The 23,716-nt window shown below is 44.2% G+C and overlaps 1 protein-coding gene across 1 annotated transcript in view; it reads right to left on the bottom strand.

The window, feature by feature from the left end:
• The window catches only part of SHISA9 (shisa family member 9), a 232,155-nt gene that overhangs the window by 15,010 nt on the left and 193,429 nt on the right, over nt 1-23,716 (bottom strand). Inside the window, exon 3 of the mRNA XM_080981837.1 lies at nt 13,895-14,050. Within this exon, the coding sequence (XP_080837963.1) occupies nt 13,895-14,050 (156 nt within the window). The remainder of the gene's footprint in view (nt 1-13,894; nt 14,051-23,716) is intronic.

Below are 23,716 nucleotides of genomic sequence, written 5' to 3'. Positions count from 1 at the left end.
TGGATGCCTGAGTTTACCTGGGGATGAATGTACAGCTGAAAGGCAACCGTCACTGCATGCCTCCAAACCCCATTTTCAACTGGTAATGCCGTGTGCAGCTGTGACGTGTCAACCTCAAAAGACAATGGTGTTCAAAGCTAGCCTTGCCAATCCAATTTTCCACCTCTTTTCTTAAAAAAAAGGTTTTGGGGGTTTTTTTGTTCTTTTTTTAAGGCATCTATCTCAAACACAAACAGCAAAAAAGCACACTGTCAAAACCCATCAAAGCTGCCAATATCCCTACATGGCACATATTTTATGCTTTCCGAATTGTCCTTGTCACCAGGGTGGGGATGGGGGGGGGGGAGAGAACTAAACTGACAATGGCTGAACATTCACTGATTGTAAGAGAATTGTCAAGGCTTATGCCGGCACATTTACAGTAATACTATGTGTACATCCCCAGGCACCAGGGCAGCGTGCTTGTACAATGTGCTTGGGAGCAACACTGGAGCTGGTGGAAACAGCAACAAAGACAGACTATAGGTTTATTTGGACCTGTAAGTCTCCCCCTTTTTGAAATAAAGGGAAAAGAAGAGGGGTGCATCTATCAAGAAGGGAGTGAGTTCCAGAAACTCCCACCCCTCTCATTTGGGCATCATTAGAATGGAGGTGGATCCGGGACGCGGGTGGCGCTGTGGATTAAACCACAGAGACTAGGACTTGCCAATGAGAAGGTCGGTGGTTTGAATCCCCGCGACGGTGTGAGCTCCCGTTGCTCAGTCCCAGCTCCTGCCAACCTAGCAGTTCTAAAGCACGTCAAAGTGCAAGTAGATAAATAGGTACCACTCTGGCGGGAAGGTAAACGGCGTTTCCGTGCGCTGCTCTGGTTCGCCAGAAGTGGCTTAGTCATGCTCGCCACATGACCCGGAAGCTGTACACCAGCTCCCTCGGCCGGTAAAGCAAGATGAGCGCCGCAACCCCAGAGTCGGCCACGACTGGACCTAATGGTCAGGGGTCCCTTTACCTTTACTTTACTAGAATGGAGGTGGAGGGCCTCTCATTTGATAGAGTAAGGGAGAAACTCGTGGCATTGAATGCTGCGAGGTGAGAAATGATGCTGTGGATTTGGGTAGCCAAGCGATGTATGCTATGTGGCCTGCCCATCACCCTTACTCCAGGCTATTCTGTTGCACTTGAGGATGCTCTCCTATTGTTGGTGCAGAAGTAAGAGTAAATGGTTGTCAGTAGGGTTTGGCTAAACACTGTGAGATACCGATGGATCCTGCTCTTGTGATTCACTGCCCCCTGCAGGAGGCAAGGGAGACCTGAGCTAGCGGAGTTAACAGGGCCTGCAGGAATTGAGAGAAGCATGGGCTGCTTCACAGTTTTTCCCACATTGAGATTTTTGCATAGTACACACACACACACACACATCATGATTTGCGATATGTTGCCAGGTCAAAAATTATGAAACCAATATCACGATGCAGACTTCAAACTGGCTCTGGATTGATTGGTCAGTGTGAAAAGCTCCCTGCCCCAGCACCAATGGGGTGTGTGTGGTTTTTTTTTTGGGGGGGGGGGGTGAATAGTTTTGAAAGAGTGAAAAGGCTTTTCCTTTCCACCCTCCCCCCAAAAACATTGCCATGAAAATAAGCATTGTGAAGATGCACCTAGACTTTGCTCTCATTAGTGATGTGACGAATCATCAAAACAGTCCACACTAGGTAGCTGAGCTTGGATGCAATAAACTATGGTTGAGTCAAAATGACTCACCATTTTCTCAGAGCATTTTCTATAGTGTCAAAATGTAAAGGATACCGCCCTCCATTCTGACACTCCTTGTGAAGATGTTTCCCAGTTTACATTGCCCACTCTCATTCATTCTTTCTCAAATGAGTTTATTTGCCCTCAAGTGATCTCATCCCATAGTGGTGGTGTTCTGTTCACCACACGATCTCTCATCCACTGGGAAACGTAGATTGTGTAATTTGGATTAAGACCGTCTCTCTCATTGTTGTAAACCACTCTGAGGTCTACGGGTGAAGGGCGATATACAAATGTAATAAATGATAGTAGTAATAATTTACCATCAGTAACTGTGAGACCTGAATGACACACAAAGTTGTGATATACTGTCCCATTCACAATTTAATCCTTGATTGACTGGGATAACTCACATAACTAATCCAGAAGTGGTATCTTCATTTTCATTTGTCTTATCAACAGTGGTGTCATCCCATTGCCAAATCTGATTGGTTGCACAGTGTTTTGACAGCATCCTAGGTATTACATGATTCCTGATTGGTTGGAATGCATAGCTAACTAATCCAGAAAGGCGAAATAAACTTTAATGGGGATGGTGGCACTCAATGAGAGAGTGGAATTTTTCTTCTTCTTCCTGAAATATTTATATCACTCTCCCTCCTAATTCACTATTTTAGCAATAAAAGAAAAGGAAGTAAAATAGAACATATTTGGTGGAACCCAACAATAAACCCACAACATCACAAGATAACTGATACCTCTCATATGATGCCTGTAGCATCCTTGGGACCAGCATGCAATGATTTCTCAGCATTTCAGAAACGAGGTATGCACTTTACCTCTCACCATTAAAATGGTGAAGATGGGAAGTGTCTAGATTGGTGGCTTAAGGAAAGGCTTAAGGATAATGAATCCAGGAGATCCTAAAATCTTTCAAAGGCGTTTGATGCTTCAGTGTATTAGTGTAACCAAATTAGCTTGATCCTACATTGATCCTGGTGATTATCTCCTTGTTTGCTGCAGTTATCTGAATTCCTTGAGAGGTATCACATCACCATGTCTCCCTCTCCCCTCTAGTATGGACTGATATGCCTGTACTATCCCAGCCTTGTCAATCATTCAGTCATTAGGAACCCCGAGGAACTGACTTTTTCTTTTTCTTTTTTTAAAGGAAAGGGTTTTACTAGTGCTGTGCTGTTTTTATTATCTGCATGTTAATAGATTTGTTTTTTTATATAGTATTAGAGTTTAATTGCTATTTAAATAAAGTCTCTGGACCGTAATAAAGATTGATTTAAATAAAGTAATTTACTTTAAAAACCTATTATCTTTTATATGTTTTTAGCTTTTTGTATTTTATCTATGTTGTTTTAATTTGTGGAAGCCACCTTGAGTCCTGGTGTGGGAAAAGCATACACACGCACGGATGCACACCCCTGTACACAGGGCGTGAGAGGAGGGCTCCTCAGCCATGCCACAGGTTAAATTTCCTGCAGCCATGCCTCCTGCCAGCACTGATTGGACAGCGGGGACCCGCACAACACCAGTGACGTGGCCCGAACAGCAATGGCGGGGGGGTGTCAATCTCCATTCCCCGCTGAACCACTGCAGGGGGCCAATGCCTGGCTGCCACGCCACCCACCAGAAAAGGTGATTGGACTTCCCAGAGTTTCTTGGAAAGAGAGATTCCCTGTTAAACCACTCTAGACACTGTAGCTCTGTGAGGGGAATAAGGGTCTCCTCATAACTCTCAGAACCCATAACAAACTATGTTTCCCAGGATTCCTTGAGAGAAGCCCTGACAGTTTAAAATGGTATGCTGCTGCTTTAAATGTATAGTGCATTTATACATTTATATACTTTAATATGTACTATTTTATATTTCTATCAGCATTCAGTTCTCCATATAACACCACAGGACTTGTTTCCCTTACTAAATGTTCTTTTTTTGTTTCTGCAGAATTGGAGCTCTCTCCTTCTGACTGAAAAGCCTGTTGTCTCAGTGACAGCCGGCGTTGTCTTAATGGATCTCGTCGGCAGCACAAGGACAGTTCCTTAATGTGCAGTTTTGTCACATCAGTGTGGAAATTTCACTAAGTGCTAAATGTGTGGTTTCAGGTTTCTATTCTGCAGGCAACAAAAAAAGGTCCATTGAAATCATCATGCCCATTGTGTGCGAGCTTTTCTTCTCCTTAAAAGTGGCAACAGCTGAAAAGCCTAAATGGTGAAAAATAGTGGGTTTTGTCTTCCTGTGGGAATGGGAACAAGGTCGCAGGCGTTCCAGTTCACAGTAAACATAGGTTTGGGTCAGATGGCAATAGCAAAAGCCTCTTAGGAGGCTTAGCTTGGTGAGAATCAAGTACAGTCATACCTCGTGTTACATTTGCTTCATGTGACATTCTTTCAGGTTACGTCCCACGGCGACCCGGAAGTACCAGAAAGGGTAACTTCCGGGTTTCGTTGCTCGTGCATGCGCAGAAATGCTAAATCGCTGTTCGCGCATGCGCACAAGCACCAAATCGTGCCGCACACCTGCACAGATACAGCGCTTCAGGTTGCACTCTTTTCATGTTGCGAATGGGCCTCCGGAACGGATCCCATTCGCAACCAGAGGTACCATTTTATACACTTCCAGAGTTAATGTTAAATAAATTACTTCTGGTAAATGAGCCACCGTAGCTGCTAGAGGGCCATGAAAGTTTGTGTCCCAGGGCCAGTCTGGACCCAGCCCCTCAACTCCTCTTGTTTCTCCCTCCTTGCATAACTCTGGATACTTCGCAAAACCATTTTGCCCCTTGATATCACTGGAACCTTCCAAGGGAAAGATGCTGAGATGTTCTTGGATTGAATGTTCTTGAGGGCTGAAATAAATTTCCAAATCTCTGCAAATGAGGGCTCTTGTACTATGTTGCTTGGATCTGTTGGGTCCCAGAGCTCATTTCACATGACATTTCAGTCAACCCTGCTCTGAAGCAAAAAAAGTCAGGCGATGTTCTCCACACAAAAACCCTCCCCAATATTAGCTGTGCGATAAAATCAGCTACGGAATATGTTTTTTTCTAGAATGTAAGAGAGCAATACAGAGAAGTTGTACACTTTATTCTGAACATAAAGCATAAGTTTCCTTGCTGTCAAACTAAGAGCTTTTTTCTTCTTGACACAGAGTACTCTCTGTACTGAATATATTACTTTTAATACTCACGGTAGCTTTTCCTTCCTCCCTAAGAGGAAGGAAAAGTAGTTTGCCGATTTGACTACCAAAGAAGAACTGATCGAATACTTTGCCTTAAAAAAACCCCAAAACCGTGCAAGATACATTTACACCTAGGGATGGATGACTCAATCTGTTCCCATCTTGGGTCAGTTTTGCATGTGTTCATTCATATGTCTGTTCCTTCCACATTATTCTGCCGCTTCATTTTCAAAATCAGTATGAAAACTGAAACTAAATCCTGAAAAGACAGAGGTGTTATGTGTCCTGACTTTCTCAAGCCCAGGAGGTGGGGAGATGGTCTGTCCTGAGCCGGCCCATGACTCAGTGGTGCTCCTGGACTCAACACTGTCCCTGGAGTCTGAAAGCCCTAAACGGCCTCGGACCTGTACCTGAAGGAGCGTTTCCACCCCCATCATTCAGTCCAAGGCTTTTTATGGTGGTTCTCTCACTGAAAAAAGTAAACTTACAGGGAACCAGGTAGAGGGTCTTCTTGGCAGTGGCATCCACCCTGTGAAATGCCCTCCCAGCAAATGCTAAGGAAGTAAAGAACTTCACAACTTTTAGAAGACATATGAAGGCAGCCCTGTATAAGGAAGTTTTTAATGTTTGATGTTTGATTATGTTTTATATGTATTGGCAGCCACCCAGAGTGGCTGGGGCAACCCAGTCAGATGAGCAGGGTATAAATAAAATAGTAATAGCAACAACAACAACAATGTGGATGACACCCAGTGACTAGGAGTCCATTTTTCCAGCTCTAGCTGGCCGGCGAGTTACAGCCCCTTTTGGGCAGAAATGACCACTTTATTCCATGTTCTGGTAATGTCTCCGTTAACAAATACTAATAAAAAAAGCACCAAGCTTCTCGAAATAACAACCACTCATTTCTCCTGCCCACAAAAAAACCATACTCAGATTTGTTTGGAGGTGTGGCTTTGAAGAAAACAGCTCTGAGCATGCTCAGAACAGCTCCTGATAGATCATTAAATTAAATGATAGATTTAAATGATAGATCAGCATTAAATGATAGATCAGTTAATGCCAAATGCCTTACCCGGATTGAGATAATGATAACAGGAGGGAAAGGAAAACTACACAAGCAGGACAAATAGTAGCTCTGTTAAAACAAAACAAAAAAATGTGGGTTTTTTTTCTGCCTGGTGGCAAATGAGTGGGACCTCCTAGCCAAAGAAATACTTTTGGATTGAGATTGGCTGAGTGGTGCAGAGGGATGATTGGCCAGAGAATAGGAGATTGTTGTATCCAGGACTGTCTCTACGTTAAAATGGATTTTGGAAGGATTTGTGGGACAGAAAAGAGTATACCACTAATACACACACACACACACACACACACACACACACACACACGGCATTTCATTTGATAGGGTTGAGCCCTTTTTGTCCTAATGGACCAACCTCCAGTGCTTAGAAATCCTGATGGGCGCCATGTTGGCAACTTTTGCATAAATTGACCAATGTCTCATACATCTAGACCTGTGCACAATGAAGGACATTTGTGGATTTAGCCAATAGAACTCAAACTCAGCCAGAGATGGGTTACTCACTCCTCTTGAGAGTGTCTCTCCCATTGTATCTGTTCTGCTAACATCTTTCTGTCATGTAAGTAAAGGTGGTTGTCAGATCAGCTAGCCACAAGTCTGACAAACAGATTATCTTTAACCTTTAAATCTTCTTTAAGTTTAAACCTGTCACTCAACCTCTTGGGTTATCCATATTCATGTCTTTAAGATGCATTCCTGAGACATCTTTGCTCAGGATGAGCCATTAAAACTTTGAAGATCCTCCAAATCCATTTCTAATTCCATTTTCCTTTCCTCTGATGTGTAAGGTTCTTTATTATTAGTAGTGTAAAGTAAACGTTGCATTTGAGTCTGAGTAGGGGGTACAGAAGTAATTCCCTGCTTGCTCTGAAATGTGTTGAGCCTTAAGTTATGCTTATGCCATATATTTAAAGCACTTTCATTCCACTTTAAAGAGCCGTTGCTTTCATCAAAGAATTCTGGGAGCTGTAGTTAGTTAAGGAGCAGTAGTTAGTAGTTAGTTGAGAGCAGTTAGGAGACCCCTGTTCTTTCCCCAGAGCTATACAGAACTAGAGTGGTTTAACAGTCATTTCCTCTTCACAAGGACTCTGCATGAACCCAGTCCTTGATGGATCATCTTCCCCCACCAGGAACTAAGACTGCCTCTCCCAGAAGTGATCCTATGTGGAACATTACTGCCATGTAGACTTAGAGTGCCCAAGTCCCAATGGGATTCTGGGATTTCTTGGGGGATCTGTTTCATTTCCATGACAGGAAAAAATCATTCCATACTGGGGGGTTTTCAGTCCACCCAGAAGAAATCTTTAATTAAGTTGCCCACATTGGAAATTATGTTGATGTCTAGAACTTGAGGATATCAAATGAAGATGAATGTTGGAAGCTTCAGTGCAGACAAGAGAAAGTCTGTTTTCATATACTTGTAGGAGCAAATGCCAAACTTTAACTAGGCACTGGATGAAGATGTACCTTTTTTGTCTATCCTGAAGCTTCCAGTAACTATTGGTTAATCAAGACATGCTCAGAGCCCCTCTCCTTAACACCAGTGTTTAATAACTGTTTGCAAAGCTTTACTCTATTTGCAAACTTGTTTTTCTGCTCCTTTCACAATCACTGACAATTGATAGGAAATTGGGGGGATGGGACTGTAAGTCTGGCTGTGCTTGCCAAATTCTTTAGGACTGCTTGACAAGCAAAAAAGTGAGATGGATGAAGTGCAGTAATTCTAAGTGTGCCATAACTTGGCATAGAATCTGTTTTGATGAGGGCAGTTCCTCCAAGTGGGCTGTAGCTCAGTGGTACAGCATCTACCTTGCATTCAGAAGCTCCTGGGTTCAATCCCCTGTCAGTGTTTGTAAAAAAACAACAACAAAGGTTCTGACCTCCCTTTGTCGCCTCAGCCTGGTCCTCGGACCCTTGTCGGCATAAAAGAGTCCACAAGAAAAGTATCCTTGCAGAGTACTTTCTGCTCTTATTCTTAAAAGTCTTTCTACAAAAGCGACTGACCAACTGTACACACATCAACACTACCACTTTCACTAACCAACCAACCAACCCAACACCAAACTAACATTTCTCACTCTATGTATACAACCCGGTGCAGGCCGCTGACTCATGCTGACCCAGCTTTTTAAGCATTAAAGAAACAGTGGCCAATTTTTAGCCATGACACCCCCAGCATCAGAATATCCCCTGTCTGAAACCCTGGAGAGCTGCTCAAAGTTTGTGGAGGCAATACTGAGCTAGGCAGGCCAATGGTCTAACTTGGTACAAGGCAGCTTTCTGTGTTCCTATGGAGAGGCCCACAACTGACCTTTGCAATATAACAGCTAAGACCAACCTAGTTCCTTGTAGAATCACATAATTGTCAAGTTGGAAGGGATCCCAAGGGCCATCTGGTCCAACTCCTTGCAATGCAGGGATCACAGCTAAAGAACCCCAGAGAGAGGGCCACCCAACCTCTGTTTAAGAACCTTCAAGGAAGGAGAGTCTGCCACCTTCTGAGGGAGTCCGTTCCACTATTGGACAGCTCTCGCCATCAGAAAGTTCTCCCTAGTGTTTAGTTGGAATCTCCTTTCTTATAATTGGGATCAGCAATGTGAGATCAGGTGGCTGGGCTAGCTGGGTCTTTGGCCTGATCCAGCAGAGCTCTTGTTATGCTCTGATAGTGGTGGATGTTTCCTTTCTGCTTCTCACTTGGGTGGGAGAGATCCATGGCCCAGGGTGGTGAATCAAAGGGAAAAACCTAGCTGAGCATTATGTGTAAACCTGAAGATACCTGAAGATACATGAAATCATTAAATGTATCATCCTCTGGATGTGACAAACGATGCATTAATCTGTACTTTGCAGCCTGCTTTTTCGGCATTAAACCTGGAGAGATATCCCTAAGGCTAAGACTCCCTTGATCTATTTTCCCTCCTCCTACAGGCATTTCTGGAAGCTGAAAGTTCAATATTTTACTGCTGTCTGACACAGAGATTTGGAGGAGGGAAGGGGGAAAGTACCACTCTGCTATTAGGTTTGCAGTCCCTGGCTGAGTATTTTCAAGGAAACGTAAGTCTCTTTTTACAAGTCTAGCAGCGTTGATGGAAACACGGTCAGAATATATTAGCCCTGCGCTGCTTCGACTTCCCCATTTTTCAAAACAACATCAGACAGCATTATCTGTCCTGGAGCCATGCTTGGATATTTCCTTTTTATTTACAAGAAAAGAGCACCGTTTCTTGGGGGGTATCTTGTCTTCCATTCCATTATTTCCACTGCTCACTCTGTGTATACACACATCTTAGCCAAACTTCCACAGGCAGGAAGCAAGTAGCTTGCCTGGAATTCAGGACCACATTCCAGGAGAAATATCGAGAGGAAAAAGAACTGCAACAACGTTTTTGTACTTCTTACAGATATGCATCTGCCTCCCCCAAATTCACAAAGCAAATTTATATTAAATCTGCATCTTCTAATGCCCATTGATGTTGCTGTTGTTGTTTAGTCGTGTCCGACTCTTTGTGACCCCATGAACCAGAGCATGCCAGGCCCTCCTGTCTTCCACTGCCTCCCGCAGTTTAGTCAAACTCATGCTGGTAGCTTCGAGAACACTATCCAACCATCTCGTCCTCTGTCGCCCCCTTCTCCTTGTGCCCTCCATCTTTCCCAACATCAGGGTCTTTTCCAGGGAGTCTTCTCTTCTCATGAGGAGGCCAAAGTATCAGAGTCTCAGCTTCAGGAGCTGTCCTTCCAGTGAGCACTCAGGGCTGATTTCCTTAAGAATGGACATGTTTGATCTTCTTGCAGTCCATGGGACTCTCAAGAGTCTCCTCCAGCACCATAATTCAAAAGCATCAATTCTTCGGCGATCAGCCTTCTTTATGGTCCAGCTCTCACTTCCGTACATCACTACTGGGAAAACCATAGCTTTAACTATACGACCTTTGTTGGCAAGGTGATGTCTCTACTTTTTAAGATGCTGTCTAGGTTTGTCATTGCTTTTCTCCCCAGAAGCAGGCGTCTTTTAATTTTGTGGCCGCTGTCACCATCTGCAGTGATCATGGAGCCCAAGAAAGTAAAATCTCCCACTAATGCCCATTGATAGAGTACTGCATTAGTTTCTGGTCTTCCTCCTTTTCCTTGACCCTCTTGAAAGCTCTTTTGGTGTGTTCTCTAAAAAGAAGGTATTTCTGTGTGCTGATTTTGTGATCTGGCCAATCAAAGGTTGTATAGCTGGCATATTATAGTACCATGTAGCAGGTTGATGGAACTTTCTTTCATATGTGGTGGACTTGTAATAGGGTTGTGATAGGGTTGTGTCCGGGGTGAAAATCTGAACACAAATGTTGTTGATTGCCATTTCTGATCTATTTTGAACTATTATTTATGAAAAACAGCACTGCCCACATGGCTTGCCATACATCTGGATTTTCCCAGACATCTTGCCAAGTTTTGCCTGGACACTCCTTTCAACCACAGTATTCTGGGTATGTCCAATAAATTCTGGACGTATGGCAACCCTAACTTGTAAGAAAGTGAGAGTTTTTGGGGACATGACATACGACAAGATAAAAAGAATGTTTAAAGTGATTATACCAAAACAACCGGAAGCCTTTCTCTTAGGGATTATAGGGACAGAAGTTCCAAAAAGGACGATTAAGTCATTTATGTAAATAACAACAGCAGCCAGGATTCTCTACACACAAAAATGGAAGGAAGAGAAGGAAGAAGTAGTCGTCCCCTCCAAAGAAGAATGGATAAGTGAGGTTGTGGACTATGCAGAATTGGCAAAGTTAACAGCCAAAATAAGAGAATCTAACGATGATTGCTTTGTGGAAGAATGGAAGTCCTTTTCGATTTAAGTAAATATTATAGTATGATGAACTCGCAAGCAGGACTTGAAATATGAGCAACAGAAGGAAATAAAGAACACAGTAGGGATGTATTGGTATAAGAGATAGGAGATACTGTGCAGCAGAGGGGGAGAAATTAAAACACCATGGAAAATGGGGTGGGATGTCGGAAAAAGACAAATTTATTATGTATTGAAGTATATATGTCATTTTTTTAAAAATTTTTTTATAAAATTTATTAAAGCAAAAGGTATTATAGGTAAAGGTAAAGGGACCCCTGACCATTAGGTCCAGTCATGGCCGACTCTGGGGTTGCGGCACTCATCTCGCTTTATTGGCTGAGGGAGCTAGCATACATCTTCTGGGTCATGTGGCCAGCATGACTAAGCCACTTCTGGCGAACCAGAGCAGCACACGGAAACGCCATTTACCTTCCCACCTTTTATCTACTTGCACTTTGACGTGCTTTCGAACTGCTAGGTTGGCAGGAGCAGGGACCGAGCAACGGGAGCTCACTCCGTCACGGGGATTCGAACCGCCGACCTTCTGATCGGCAAGTCCTAGGCTCTGTGGTTTAACCCACAGCACCACCCACGTCCCTAAATTATAGTACCACATAAACCATCAGATTTCCTTAGATGGTGACATCACAAAACTGTATCAGCAGAGTCAAAAGGATTACTGCTCTTCCTCTGCATGGCAGAAGATTTTTACTCCAATTTGCAGCCCCTCAAACTATTGTCCAAACTATAGGAATTTTTTTTTTTTCTGAGATCATCTTCTCCCCCACCTCATTTAAGGTCAGGGTTATTCTAATGGCTGCAAGTAAAGCTTGACCTGTTTATGCAATCCAAGTTTTGAACTAATTCCACAGAGTCCCTGAGATAGTCCTCTTTCTAGCCAGCTGTGATGAACAAGTCCAGGTACGTTACCTCTGCTCTTGTCATTGGCGCATGAGTGAGCAGTGACCATTTAAGCATGGGAGTAAAAAAACATGCTTGATGAATCGAAAAAGAGAGAGAATAATTTATGCAGAAAAACCACTTTCAGCACTTTTCTACATGAATAATAAAGTGCTGGAGAAATTCCCCAAGAGACCACAACCGTGTCAGTAATAAGGAAAAGTCTGAAAGCAGAGTTTGGGCACATGTGTCTGAAAACTTTCCCTTAACACTATTGGCCGAAGCAGCCTTTGTAGGACAAATATACTAGGGCTGTGCACATTGGCTCTGTGAATACCACAAATTGTGAGCCAGGGTGGTGGAGAGGGAACCAGGGGGGCATCGTGGTTACAGTTGGTGGGCCAGGACCTGGGAGACCAGGGATCAAATTCTCACTTGGCCATGAAGCTCAGTGGGTGACCTTGGGCCAGCCACTACCTCTCAGCCTAAACCACCTAACAGGGTTGTTGTGGGGATTAAATGTGGAGGGAGAGAGCCATGGAGCCACTGAGCCTTGAGCTCAATGGAGTAAGGGAAAGGTAAAGGTACCCCTGCCCGTATGGGCCAGTCATGTCCGACTCTAGGGTTGTGCGCCCATCTCACTTAAGAGGCCGGGGGCCAGCGCTGTCTGAAGACACTTCCGGGTCACGTGGCCAGCGTGACAAGCTGCATCTGGCAAGCCAGCGCAGCACACGGAAACGCCGTTTACCTTCCCGCTAGTAAGCGGTCCCTATTTATCTACTTGCACCCGGGGGTGCTTTCGAACTGCTAGGTTGGCAGGCGCTGGGACCGAGCAGTGGGAGCGCACCCCGCCGCGGGGATTCAAACCGCCGACCTGACAATCGGCAAGTTCTAGGTGCTGAGGTTTTACCCACAGCACCACCCGCGTCAAAGGTGGCATATAAAAGCAATACAGTGGTACCCCGGGATACATACACTTCAGGTTACAGACGCTTCAGGTTACAGACTCCGCTAACCCAGACTCCGCTAACCTCGGGTTACAGACCGTTACAGACTCCGCTAACCTCGGGTTAAGAACTTTGCTTCAGGATGAGAACAGAAATAGTGCTCCGGCGGCGCAGCTAAAGTGGTACCTCAGGTTAAGAACAGTTTCAGGTTAAGAACGGACCTCCGGAATGAATTAAGTACTTAATTTTATTTTCAATCCTAAAAAAAGCAACAACTTTGGTCGGCTCTCACTTCATCAAATCTGTCCCTCTTTGAAAAAAGTTTGGGCACCCCTGCACTAGAGCAACAAGACTTTGACCCCTGCTCCTCCTCCTCTTGCACCCTCCATGCCCCCCAGATCAGCTTTGGGGGGTCATGAGAAGCCTCAGAACAGCACACAGAGGGAGGAGAATGAATAACATTCCATTTGGTAAACGTAAATGTTGGCACTGATGGAACAATCGTAATAGTGCAACATTGAAATCCATCCAAAGTCTTCACAGTAGGCTAACTTTTACTTAACGTACACCTAAGCTAGTCATGGTGGTTCATTTCAATAGGCCTACTCTGAGCAAACATTAGCTGAATACATTGATTACCCAATGCATTGAATACCCATTGTTTTTGAGTTATGAAACCAAGAGGTTAAATGCTGGGCTTTGTGGCACACAGCTTAAAGCTTATATATTATTTAAAATTTAAAGAGACAGGGGATTATCAAAGTGAGACTATGGAAAACAAAGATCCCCCCTCCTAATATTGATGAAATAGTTGGACTTGTGCAAAATAGCTTTGCTAGATTTCTTTTAAAAAATACACGAGGGAGAGCTTAATGAAACCGAAATAGGAAAATGTGAGAAATGGTATTCTATGTATGTGAAATATGACACGATGTATTTATAATAATTTTGTGTGAGTGATAGAAAGAATGAGGTGATTTACCATAATAATTTTGAATATAATATATGAAAACTTTTGTACATTATTTTATATGAAAAAGCAGGCTTGCTGCTTTTACAAAAGCCAAGAAATCTCCCCCCCCCCCATTTAGCTGTGTGAAATATTAAATGGACATTGAGGCATTCAGCCTGCTGACGTGGCAAAATTAACGAAGGAGGGGAATTCAATATTCTTTGCTTACCTACTGCTTTTAGGGATGCATACTTGTTAAGCTCCTTCCCTGGCGGCTGCTGTTCGTAAGGATTTGTGATCTGTCCCATGCTTGGGAAGGAGTGCGGATGTGTCAGCTGTGGGAGAAGAGGTGATGTTGGCACCACGTTGTTCATCTGTGTTGCATCTGTATAAGAGAAGTAAGAGGAAGATCATCTCACTGAAAACAAATCAGACCTCTGAGGTTCAACATCAAGGAAATGTCCTTCCTGTAAGGCAATTTCAGGGGTAGGCAACACAGTGTCCTCCAGGTGTGGTGGAATACAACTCCCATGAACCCCAAGCAGGCATGACCAATGACCAGGGATGATGGGAGCAGTAGTCTAGGGTCACCTAAAGGACACTGTATTACATAATTAGGGTTGAGTGAGCCTGTCAACGTCACTTTCTCATTTCTCCACGTCAGTTTGTGATATTTGCATTGCAGGGAGTTGGACTAGATGATGATGATAATAATAATAATAATAATAATAATAATAATAATAATAATAATTTATTATTTATACCCTGCTCATCTGGCTGGGTTTCCCCAGCCACTCTGGGCGGCTTCCAACAGAATATTAAAAACAATACAGCATCAGACATTAAAAACTTCCATAAACAGGGCCACCTTCAGTTGTCTTTTAAAAGTAAAATAGTTGTTTATTGCCTTGACATCTGCTGGGAGGGCGTTCCACAGGGCAGGCGCCACTACTGAGAAGGCCCTCTGCCTGGTTCCCTGTAACCTCACTTCTCACAGCGAGGGAACCTCCAGAAGGCCCTTGGAGCTGGACCTCAGTGTCTGGGCTGGATGATGGGGGTGGAGACACTCCTTCAGGTATACTGGACCGAGGCCATTTAGGGCTTTAAATATCAGCACCAACACTTTGAATTGTGCTAGGAAACATACTGGGAGCCAATGAAGATCTTTTAGATGACCCTCATGGTCTCTTCCAACTCTACAATCTATAATTCTATATTCTTCATGAAAATTCATCAGCATCTTATTTTGAATTTCTCCTAATATACACATTTATTTATTTTTTTGCAAGCAAATTTTCCTAAAGTGCGTACCTTGCAAAGCAGTTCTCCCGGATACAATGCGTTTTTGTGTACTATTTTCACCTGTATATGCATTTTAACCCTTGTGAATGTATTTAACCCATGTGAATGTACATGTTACTTGAATGAGAATTCCGTTACTAATTGGAGAAATGTGAATTTTAAAAGATTCCTGGCTTTGCATATTGTTTCACACAGTGTGAATTAAGGAAGTTTGTATTTAAATGAAAACCAAAGTAGATTTCCTCTGTTCCCATCTATATGCATATGCATTCTCACTGGGTCAGAACACCCCCCCCCCGATGTTAGAAAGGCTGTGGAGGTGAGGTCACACGGCCCTGCACAGGTTTTGTATATGAATTGTAGAAAGGGAAACCTTTGATGCTGACTGCTGTTTGGGGGCATCTTTATAGGTAAAGAAGTAACACCCCAGAAAAAGCATTGCTATTTTACTAATAAGATGAAAATGCTGTGTGGGCCTTACTGTCTGTCTATCTATCTATCTGTCTATCTATCTATCTATCTATCTATCTATCTATCTATCTATCTATCTATCCATCTTTCCACCAAAACTGGCCACCAAGGCAGCTTGCTATTCCTTTCTAAAAATGGTATAAAAATAGCCCACTAAATCTAACTTCAACACAACTTAATGCCCTTCCACACATACCACCAAAAACAAGAGAAAGCAGCTAAAAAATAGTAAAATGGCTCATCTTATTTGACATTAGAGGCCCAGAAGAATAGGATGGTTCTAACCAGAAACATAGTAAGTTTTATGAATGTGGCCACATGCACGTGCGCGCGCGCACACACACACACACACACACACACACAAATTCGTTAGAGTAAAACTCATCAGAATACATTAGATAAACTATTCTAATACACTTTTAAAAGAAAAACTGTTTTTCCCATGGCTTCATTTTTATTTTTAAGCCCAGTATGCTTCATGTTTGAAGAACAATTTGAAACCAAGTCTCCTACATGAATTGGCAAGACTCTACTGGGTCCAGCCCAAGGTTTATAGCTGCTCTAACACTGCACATCTATTGATTTCTACTCAGAAATAAGTGCCATTCAACTGAATGGGGCTGACTCCCAGGTAAATAGTTTTTGGATGGTAGCCATCTGTTTAGGGAAGTTTTTAATGACTGATGTTTTAATGTATTTTTAATCTTTTGTTGGAAGCCGCCCAGAGTAGCTAGGGAAACCCAGCCAGATGGGCAGGGTATAAATAATAAATTACTACTACTACTACTACTAAGTCATCCCAGGGGCCATGGAATACAGTAGGTTCCTTCTCTGACAACGGAGAGGAAGATTCTTCTTCCATTGCTGCAGTATAAGTGGACTCTTAATTGCATATTGTTGGACCCAAGAGGCATCATTCAGGTGGTGAACTTCTAGGCTGTCTCTAATTGCCTCACACTCCTGGAATTTTGGCACCCTAGTAGCTGAGTTACTTAGCTACTTAGCTAACCTACTTAGTTAACCTATCCATTCTTAAGGAAATCAGCCCTGAGTGCTCACTGGAAGGACAGAGGCTCCAATACTTTGGCCACCTCATGAGAAGAGAAGACTCCCTGGAAAACACCCTGATGTTGGGAAAGATGGAGGGCACAAGGAGAAGGGGACGACAGAGGACGAGATGGTTGGACAGTGTTCTCGAAGCTACCAGCATGAGTTTGACCAAACTGCGGGAGGCAGTGGAAGACAGGAGTGCCTGGCATGCTCTGGTCCATGGGGTCACAGAGAGTCGGACACGACTAAACGACTAAACAACAGCAACAAGTAGCTGAGTTGGCCTCATATAACATCCACAGTATAGCAGTTGCTTGCTCCTCTATTGCCCTATCATTGAGTTCCTTTCAGTTCAAAAAGAGGATGGGGAAACAGCCACAATACCTTTAATGTGCCTTATTACCTCTTTCCTAATATTTCAACATTAGGGCACTCCCGTTGCCTTTTAATGCTGTCGCTCAACAAAGTGGCTGAGAACCATCTATCACTTGTAACAGCCGTGGCATGGCCAGCTCCAATCTAAATCACAGCACAAATCACACAGCAGTGCCTGTTTTCTGCTTACTCCCTACAGAGGAGCCAGAAAGCTGAACTTGTGTGGCAGGCTAGTTAACTCCCCACAACATCAAATTCAGGGTTAGAATGTTCAAGTCCAAGTGGGAGCAATCTTGTTCATGCAGAGTGAATTGTTCCCTTCCCGGGAATCTGGCAGTGGCCTCAATGGATCTGCAAAGGAAGCCAGGATTTTGAGGGACTCTTGCCACATGGTTTTCTGCAAATGGCTAATGGAGCAGAGTAGATCAGCAGGAGCACCCAGGGGAAAACATTAAAAAAACCCACCCTGCCAATACCAAAGGAAATCGCTTGAAAGTCTGAATGCCATTCTCAATTAATAGGGAAAGCAATTCTGAAGAGTGGATGGAGAAATTAGGTGAAATTTCAGGGGGTGGGGGCTTATAATAGATGTCTTGAAGATGGACCTGAAATTCAGGAGAGTGAAATTTTAGAACCCTGGGTGTCATCTCTTGGGTATCACCTGAGTGTCACAAAATCCGTCTTGCATCTGTATCTTTGGTAAGGAGCCTGATCTCTCTTGTAGCTGCTCTATGTCTTTTCAATCCAACTCGTTATTTAGAACCAGTGGCATGCAGTCAGTGGACTAGGGGGACCAGGCTAGTCCCCTAAATGTTCCCGGTAAATTAGAGTATGAAAGTATTAAAGCCTAGTGTCTCCTTCCCAAAACCTGGGAAGCTTCTGCCTGGGCTAGGGAGGGAGGCGTGATGCTCCAACAGGGTCCAAGAGCCCTCCTGCCACCTTCCCAAAGCCCGCCTAGCAGGCATGATGCTCCTTTTGCCCAGCTTAGGGAGGGAGGCATGATGCTCACCTGTAGGATGTCATGATGTGCCCCCCCCCCCGTCACCACCACAAGCTGGTGCCTCTGGTTCTAACTGCTCCCCTACAAAAAATTTCACCGCACGCCACTGTTCAAAACTGGACTAGACCTGTAACAGACAAAGCTCTAGCCACCCACCCCCACTATAATGGGGAACCTGAAAATAGTTGTTCTCCCCTCCCATTTACACAGAAGTAGATGGAATTTGCAGGTCTGATCCAGCAAGGCTCTTGTTACATTTTTATGTTCTTATGCTATTGTTATAGGTCTTGGATGCTGGGTTTGCGGGTTCAAGTCATACATAATTCTTAGAATTAGTACAAGTTAGAATCAATCAAGGTTTGATTAAACTGTGCCAAACACGGAAATTCCTGGGTTCCGCTAAGGAGCCAGAGGGCTAGCTGAGTGTAAGTCATTAAGGAGCAAAACAGAGTAATGGCCCATCAAGGGAACCATCAAGAGAGAGTGAAGACTGCCAGACAAGGAGAGGTGGGGCACCTCTTCCAGCTGTGAGCTAGTGGGCAGAGACCACAGAGGATTTAAATGACAAGCAAACAGGAGGAAAATATCGGTTTTGCAAGTGGTTTGGCAAGCAGAGGGGGTGGGGGTGGGCAGAACACCATGTCAGCTGAGGAAGACAGGCTAGAACAAAGAGACAGAGAGAGAATGGAGGATTTTTCTGTCTTTAGACCTAAGCCTGCTAAGCCTATGGAAGAAGCAAGAGCCCCTCTTGAAATGTGATGTGTGTAAATAAAACCGTCTATTATAAAGACACCACAGTCTCTGCTGTGCCTCATTGTCCCAAAAGGGGACACAGACCTTGATAAGCGCAACTGCAAAGCTGTGGAGATTGGGGTGGCATGCAACATTATGTTCTTTTTAAATTTTTAGGGCAAGTTACTGACCTTGACATCCAGAGGCTGACTAGCAGCCTAGGAGTTAAAGAAGTGAAATCTCCAGTTGGAGAATATAGGCCTCTTGTATGTCACAAAGATCCATTGCATTGCTTAAACTGATTTTTAATCACGTTTTTTCTTTTTTAGTATCATTCGTTTATTGAATTCATATCCCACCGTCCCTTCCAAAGGAGTCACATCCTCAATATAATTTTTTTTTATAAAACAGTTAAAACATCTAAAAAGAGTTTCAGTTATTCCCCCTCCAAAACACACACACACACACACACACACACACAGACACACAACAACAACAACGCCCAGTTTCAGTTAAAAACATCCTCTCATCCAGGGTTATATTTGTTGTAACCTGCCCTGAGACCCTATGGTAGGGTTATCATCTGTCCCTGGTTCCCGGGGACAGTCCCCGAATTTGCAAATCTGTCCCCGGACAAATTCCATCCCCGGAATGTCCCCAGATTTGCAAATCTTTCACTGGGAAATGTGGCAGCGACAGCCTCAGCAGCCTGGAGCCAGCCTGGTAGCGCAGTTGGCTCTGGCTGGCTTCAGGAGCTGCTCACTGCTCGCTGCTGTGGCGCCCACCATTTTTCCTCGCCGGAAGTCCCCATATGATGTGTCTTGTGTGCAACACATCATATGGGGACTTCCGGCGAGGAAAAATGGCGGGTGCCATGGCAGTGAGCAGCTCCTGAAGCCAGCCAGAGCCAACTGCGCTACCAGGCTGGTACTAGGGATATCCGGTGCTACAGATCTCCTGCCCTCTTCCCCCTTTGTTTTGACTGATTGGGGGAGGCTTGGGAGTTTTTAAAAAACTCTGCACATTTATGTTTCACAAGGTGCGAAAGAAGGGCTTTGCCTGGCAGAGAAACCGTGCGCCTTGCACCCCTCCTGGGCAATGCCCGCCCCCCGCATCTCCTGAGCCTCCCCCGATCAGTCAAAACAAAGGGGAAAGGGGGCAGGAGATCGGGGAAGGCTCAGGAGTTATGGGCGGGTGGTGCGCCGTTGCCCAGTTTTTTATAAACTCTGCACATTTATGTTTGCACCTTTCTACAATATGCATGTGTGCTTGGGCCCAGGGTCTTTTGCCTCACCATCCCCACTACTGACTCCCTGTTGCTACTCAGCTTCAAAAAAGAAAAAAGAAAAAAAAGAAAGGGTCCCCGGATTCATTGAAAAAAATCTGGTAACCATCCCCTATGGGGAAGGGTAAGAAATCCTATAATGACAAATGTTGGCAGCAGATTTGGGGAACCCTCTCCCTTGATGGCACTACCTCCTCAGTGCTATATGCGATTTGCTTGTCTTGGATCTCTGGGAACAACCCAGACCACTACCCAGGGGAAGAGGGCATGACCAGGGCTGAAACCACATTGGGGGGCAGGTGTTTCCCTCCTCCAGTGGGCCCGCAGCACCCCCCTGCTGCCTGCTGCAAAGCTTATCACGAAGGAGAGAGCATGGACATGCAGAGAAAAGTTCTCTCTCTCTCTCTCTCTCTCTCTCTCTCTCTCTCTCTGTCTCTCTCTCTCTCTCTCTCATAACAACTAGAACTTCTGACAACCAACGAAGCTGCATGTTGGAAGATACAGGACAGACAAAACAAAGTTCTTCTTCATGCACCACATAGTTGAACCATGGAACCTGCTCCCACAGGAGGCAAAGAAGGCCACCAATTTGGATAGGCTTAGAAGAAGATCAGACAAATTCATGGAGGATAATGGCTACCAGCCACAATCTCTGTCCAGCCACCTCTGCTGTCAGGGGCAATATTCCCCTGAATGCCAGATGCTGGGAATCACAAATGGGGAGAATAATGTTGCCCTCAGTCCCTGCTTGACAGCTTCCCGTAGACATTTGATTGGCCACTATGAGAGCCAAATGCTGGATTACACGGCCATTGGCTTGATCCAGTAGGGCTCTCTTCTGATGTTCTTACCTGGGAGACCAGGGTTCAAGTCTGCATGAAGCTTGCTGAGTGACCTTCCCCCCTCAGCCTAATCTACCTCACAGGGTTGTTGTTGGGATTAAATGAGGTGGGATGGTAGGGGAACCGTGTAGACCACCTTGAGCTCCTTGGAGAAGAAGTTGGGATATAAATGCAGATAAATAATGAAGAAATGAATGTTCAAAGCTCTTGGCGGTAGCTGCACCTTGCGGCAAGGACTTCCATGAGCAGAGAAGAAATTTAAAACAGAGCAGAACTAATGCTCAGCGAGCATTGAAAGAGTCTTCTAATATGGCAGGTGAAATCATACATAATTGAAAAGTAAAAAGGGGGGGAGGAACGAGGAGAAAATATCTTTCTCTCGCTGACACTTTGCTCTTCACACTGAAGATATTCTCTCTCTCCCCCTCCCCCCCACCACCTCAGATAAGAGATAAGCTCAAGGGTGAGCTTTGTTACCATTTTGACCGCAGCAGCCCTTCTTTTTACCCATCAGCCTTCAGCCTCAAAGGCAGTCAAGTTGCTGCGGGTGTCTCAACCTGATGTTATTTTAAGAACCTATTTCTCTGGAGCTTCCGCAGTGATCGATAAGGACTGTATCTAGACGGGGATGTCTTGTCGTGATGATGACCCACTTCTATTTTGGGTTGCGAGGGAGGCCTTCTGATGAAGTGAGACTATTTCACTAGCAAAAGGACGCGAGGGCAGGGGGGAAACCCATACCTTTCAGCATATGGAAACGCGAGTGGCAGAAAAATTAATGGAGTGTGAAACATTTTCTATTATTATTTGTAAGTGTCCCCAGTGTCAGAGAGGGATGCTGATGCTGCAACAGAGACAGGGAACTTAATTTCAGTCAGAGAACAGTAAGAACTTGATCTTTGAGTGTGGCAGCACCTACTCTTCGGAACTCCCTGCCTGTTGATATCAGGCCGGTTCCTTCACTGTACTGTTCTGCACCTGCTAAAAACATTTTTGTTTAGACAAGCCTATCCAGATATTTAGCATGTTGATATGTGTTTTGAGCTACTGTTTTTGTTTTATTGTTGATTTGCATTTTTCAATGTTTTAAATTATTGTTGTTATTTGTTTTCATTGATTTTACTGGTTTAGCTTTTTGCACACCATTTTGAGGTTGTTGGGTTTTATAGTAGTAGTAGTAATTAATAATAATAATAATAATAATAATAATAATAATAATTTATTTGTACCCCATCTGACTGGGTTGCCTCAGCCACTCTGGGTGGCTTCCAGCATATATAAAAACATAATAAAAGATTAAACATTAAAAAGCTTTTTACAATCAAGTGTTGTAAAATTTAATGAAATAAATAGATCATAAGCTGTGTTCCCACATGACAGTGGTGAGTAGGACTGGATGGAGAAGTGGGCATGACCAAAGATGAAAGAGGGCAGAGTTAAGGATGAGACTCTGACCTTTGTACCATAGGTTACATTCGAGCCACACTTAAGCCAGAGGTGTCTACACACCCACCCACCCACCCATCCACCCACCCACACCACTCCATCACCCATTCACAATTAAATATCACAATTCATAATGACCACACTTCAAACACACATTTCAGCCACTCATAATAACTCAAGGAAGGCATGGAACAGAAGCTGAGAAGGGATGGTGGCCACCTAAGGAGAGTCCTGAAAACCAGACAGAGAGGTTCTACATATTGTCTTCATCTGTACTAGTGGTAGTCACTAGTAGGGCTGTGGACGACATTGACAGTAGCCAGAATGGGCCAGAAGGACACTGGAGGATAGATTCCCTACTGAGGGCATCCTTGGCAAAGGACAAAGCATAAAGGCTATCAAATATTCATACAGACAACTCAAGGTCTGACCAGCGATCCACCAGCCGTGGCACCACAACTAAGAAGGCCCTGCCTCATACGCATGCCAATCTAATGGACCTTAAATGATGGAGCCTCAGCAAGGGGCCCCTCAGAAGCCCATCTTAGAGCTCAGTTTGGTTCATACAAGTGCAGGTGAGTTTTCAAAAAGACCTGTATTGTTACCTACCAAAGTCCAGCCCTGAAAAGACTATTCGGTCAGTCTACATGATGACCTGGGTTACGTGACAGAAGCATCCTGGACAATCTCTCTCCCTGGCACTTCCTTCAAATGCCCATGAACATCTCTATGAAGCTACCTAAGCCATTCATGTATCAAGCCTGCACGTGGGGTTCCCCTCCCCCCTTTAAGTCGCTTTGGGATTTGCAAATATTTTCGATCAGCCAGTTCATTTCACAAATCCTCTCCAACATTAGTCACACACTCCTTTGCTGCTGGCAGGGATTTGCCTGCTTTCAGCAGCGCGTTTGTGTTTTCCACCGTGCGGAGGTGATTTGTAATGCAAAAGTCAACAGGAACACGGGAAAACATAGAGCAGAGGGCAGGAAACAAACCCAAGAAAGAGGAGATGGAGTGGGAAAACGTTACATGCTCTGAACTACAGCTCGAGACTCAAACAACAGTCTGCATCTTCTTCAATGTTGTCGTCTGCTCTAAACAGCCCTTCCTCCCATATGAGCCCAGGGCAGTTTACAGGGATTATGTACAGCCTCTTCCATCAAAGACTTTTGCATTACAAACCTGTGCCACACATGTCAGCAATTCAGGTGCCCACAGTAATAGGGCATCGCTGTGTTAAATCTCAACTAGGAATGGGTCCCCTCATTCAGCAGCAGTGGCATATGGTTTTCAGGGAAATTGAAATGCAGAATGCGGACGAAACACTCCTGTCCCCAGAGTTTCTAATTGTTTGCCATGTTTTACAGTGCTCAGGTCATTGCATACCAAGTAAACACAAACACATACACAATACATGTTCACTTCTAGGCAGAGTTCACCTTCACTCAATATGCACACAGATTTAGAATGAGCTACAGAAACACGTATAATTTTAGAAATCTAAGCAGAAGCAAAGCATTTTGCATCACCAGAGTAGTTTGTTCCTTT

This window comes from Podarcis pityusensis (genome assembly GCF_964106645.2).
Source record: "Podarcis pityusensis genome assembly, chromosome: 14".
In the NCBI taxonomy this organism is placed as follows: domain Eukaryota; kingdom Metazoa; phylum Chordata; class Lepidosauria; order Squamata; family Lacertidae; genus Podarcis; species Podarcis pityusensis.
The sequence above is the reverse complement of the archived record's forward strand: the minus strand, read 5'-3'. Positions and strand labels throughout refer to the sequence as shown.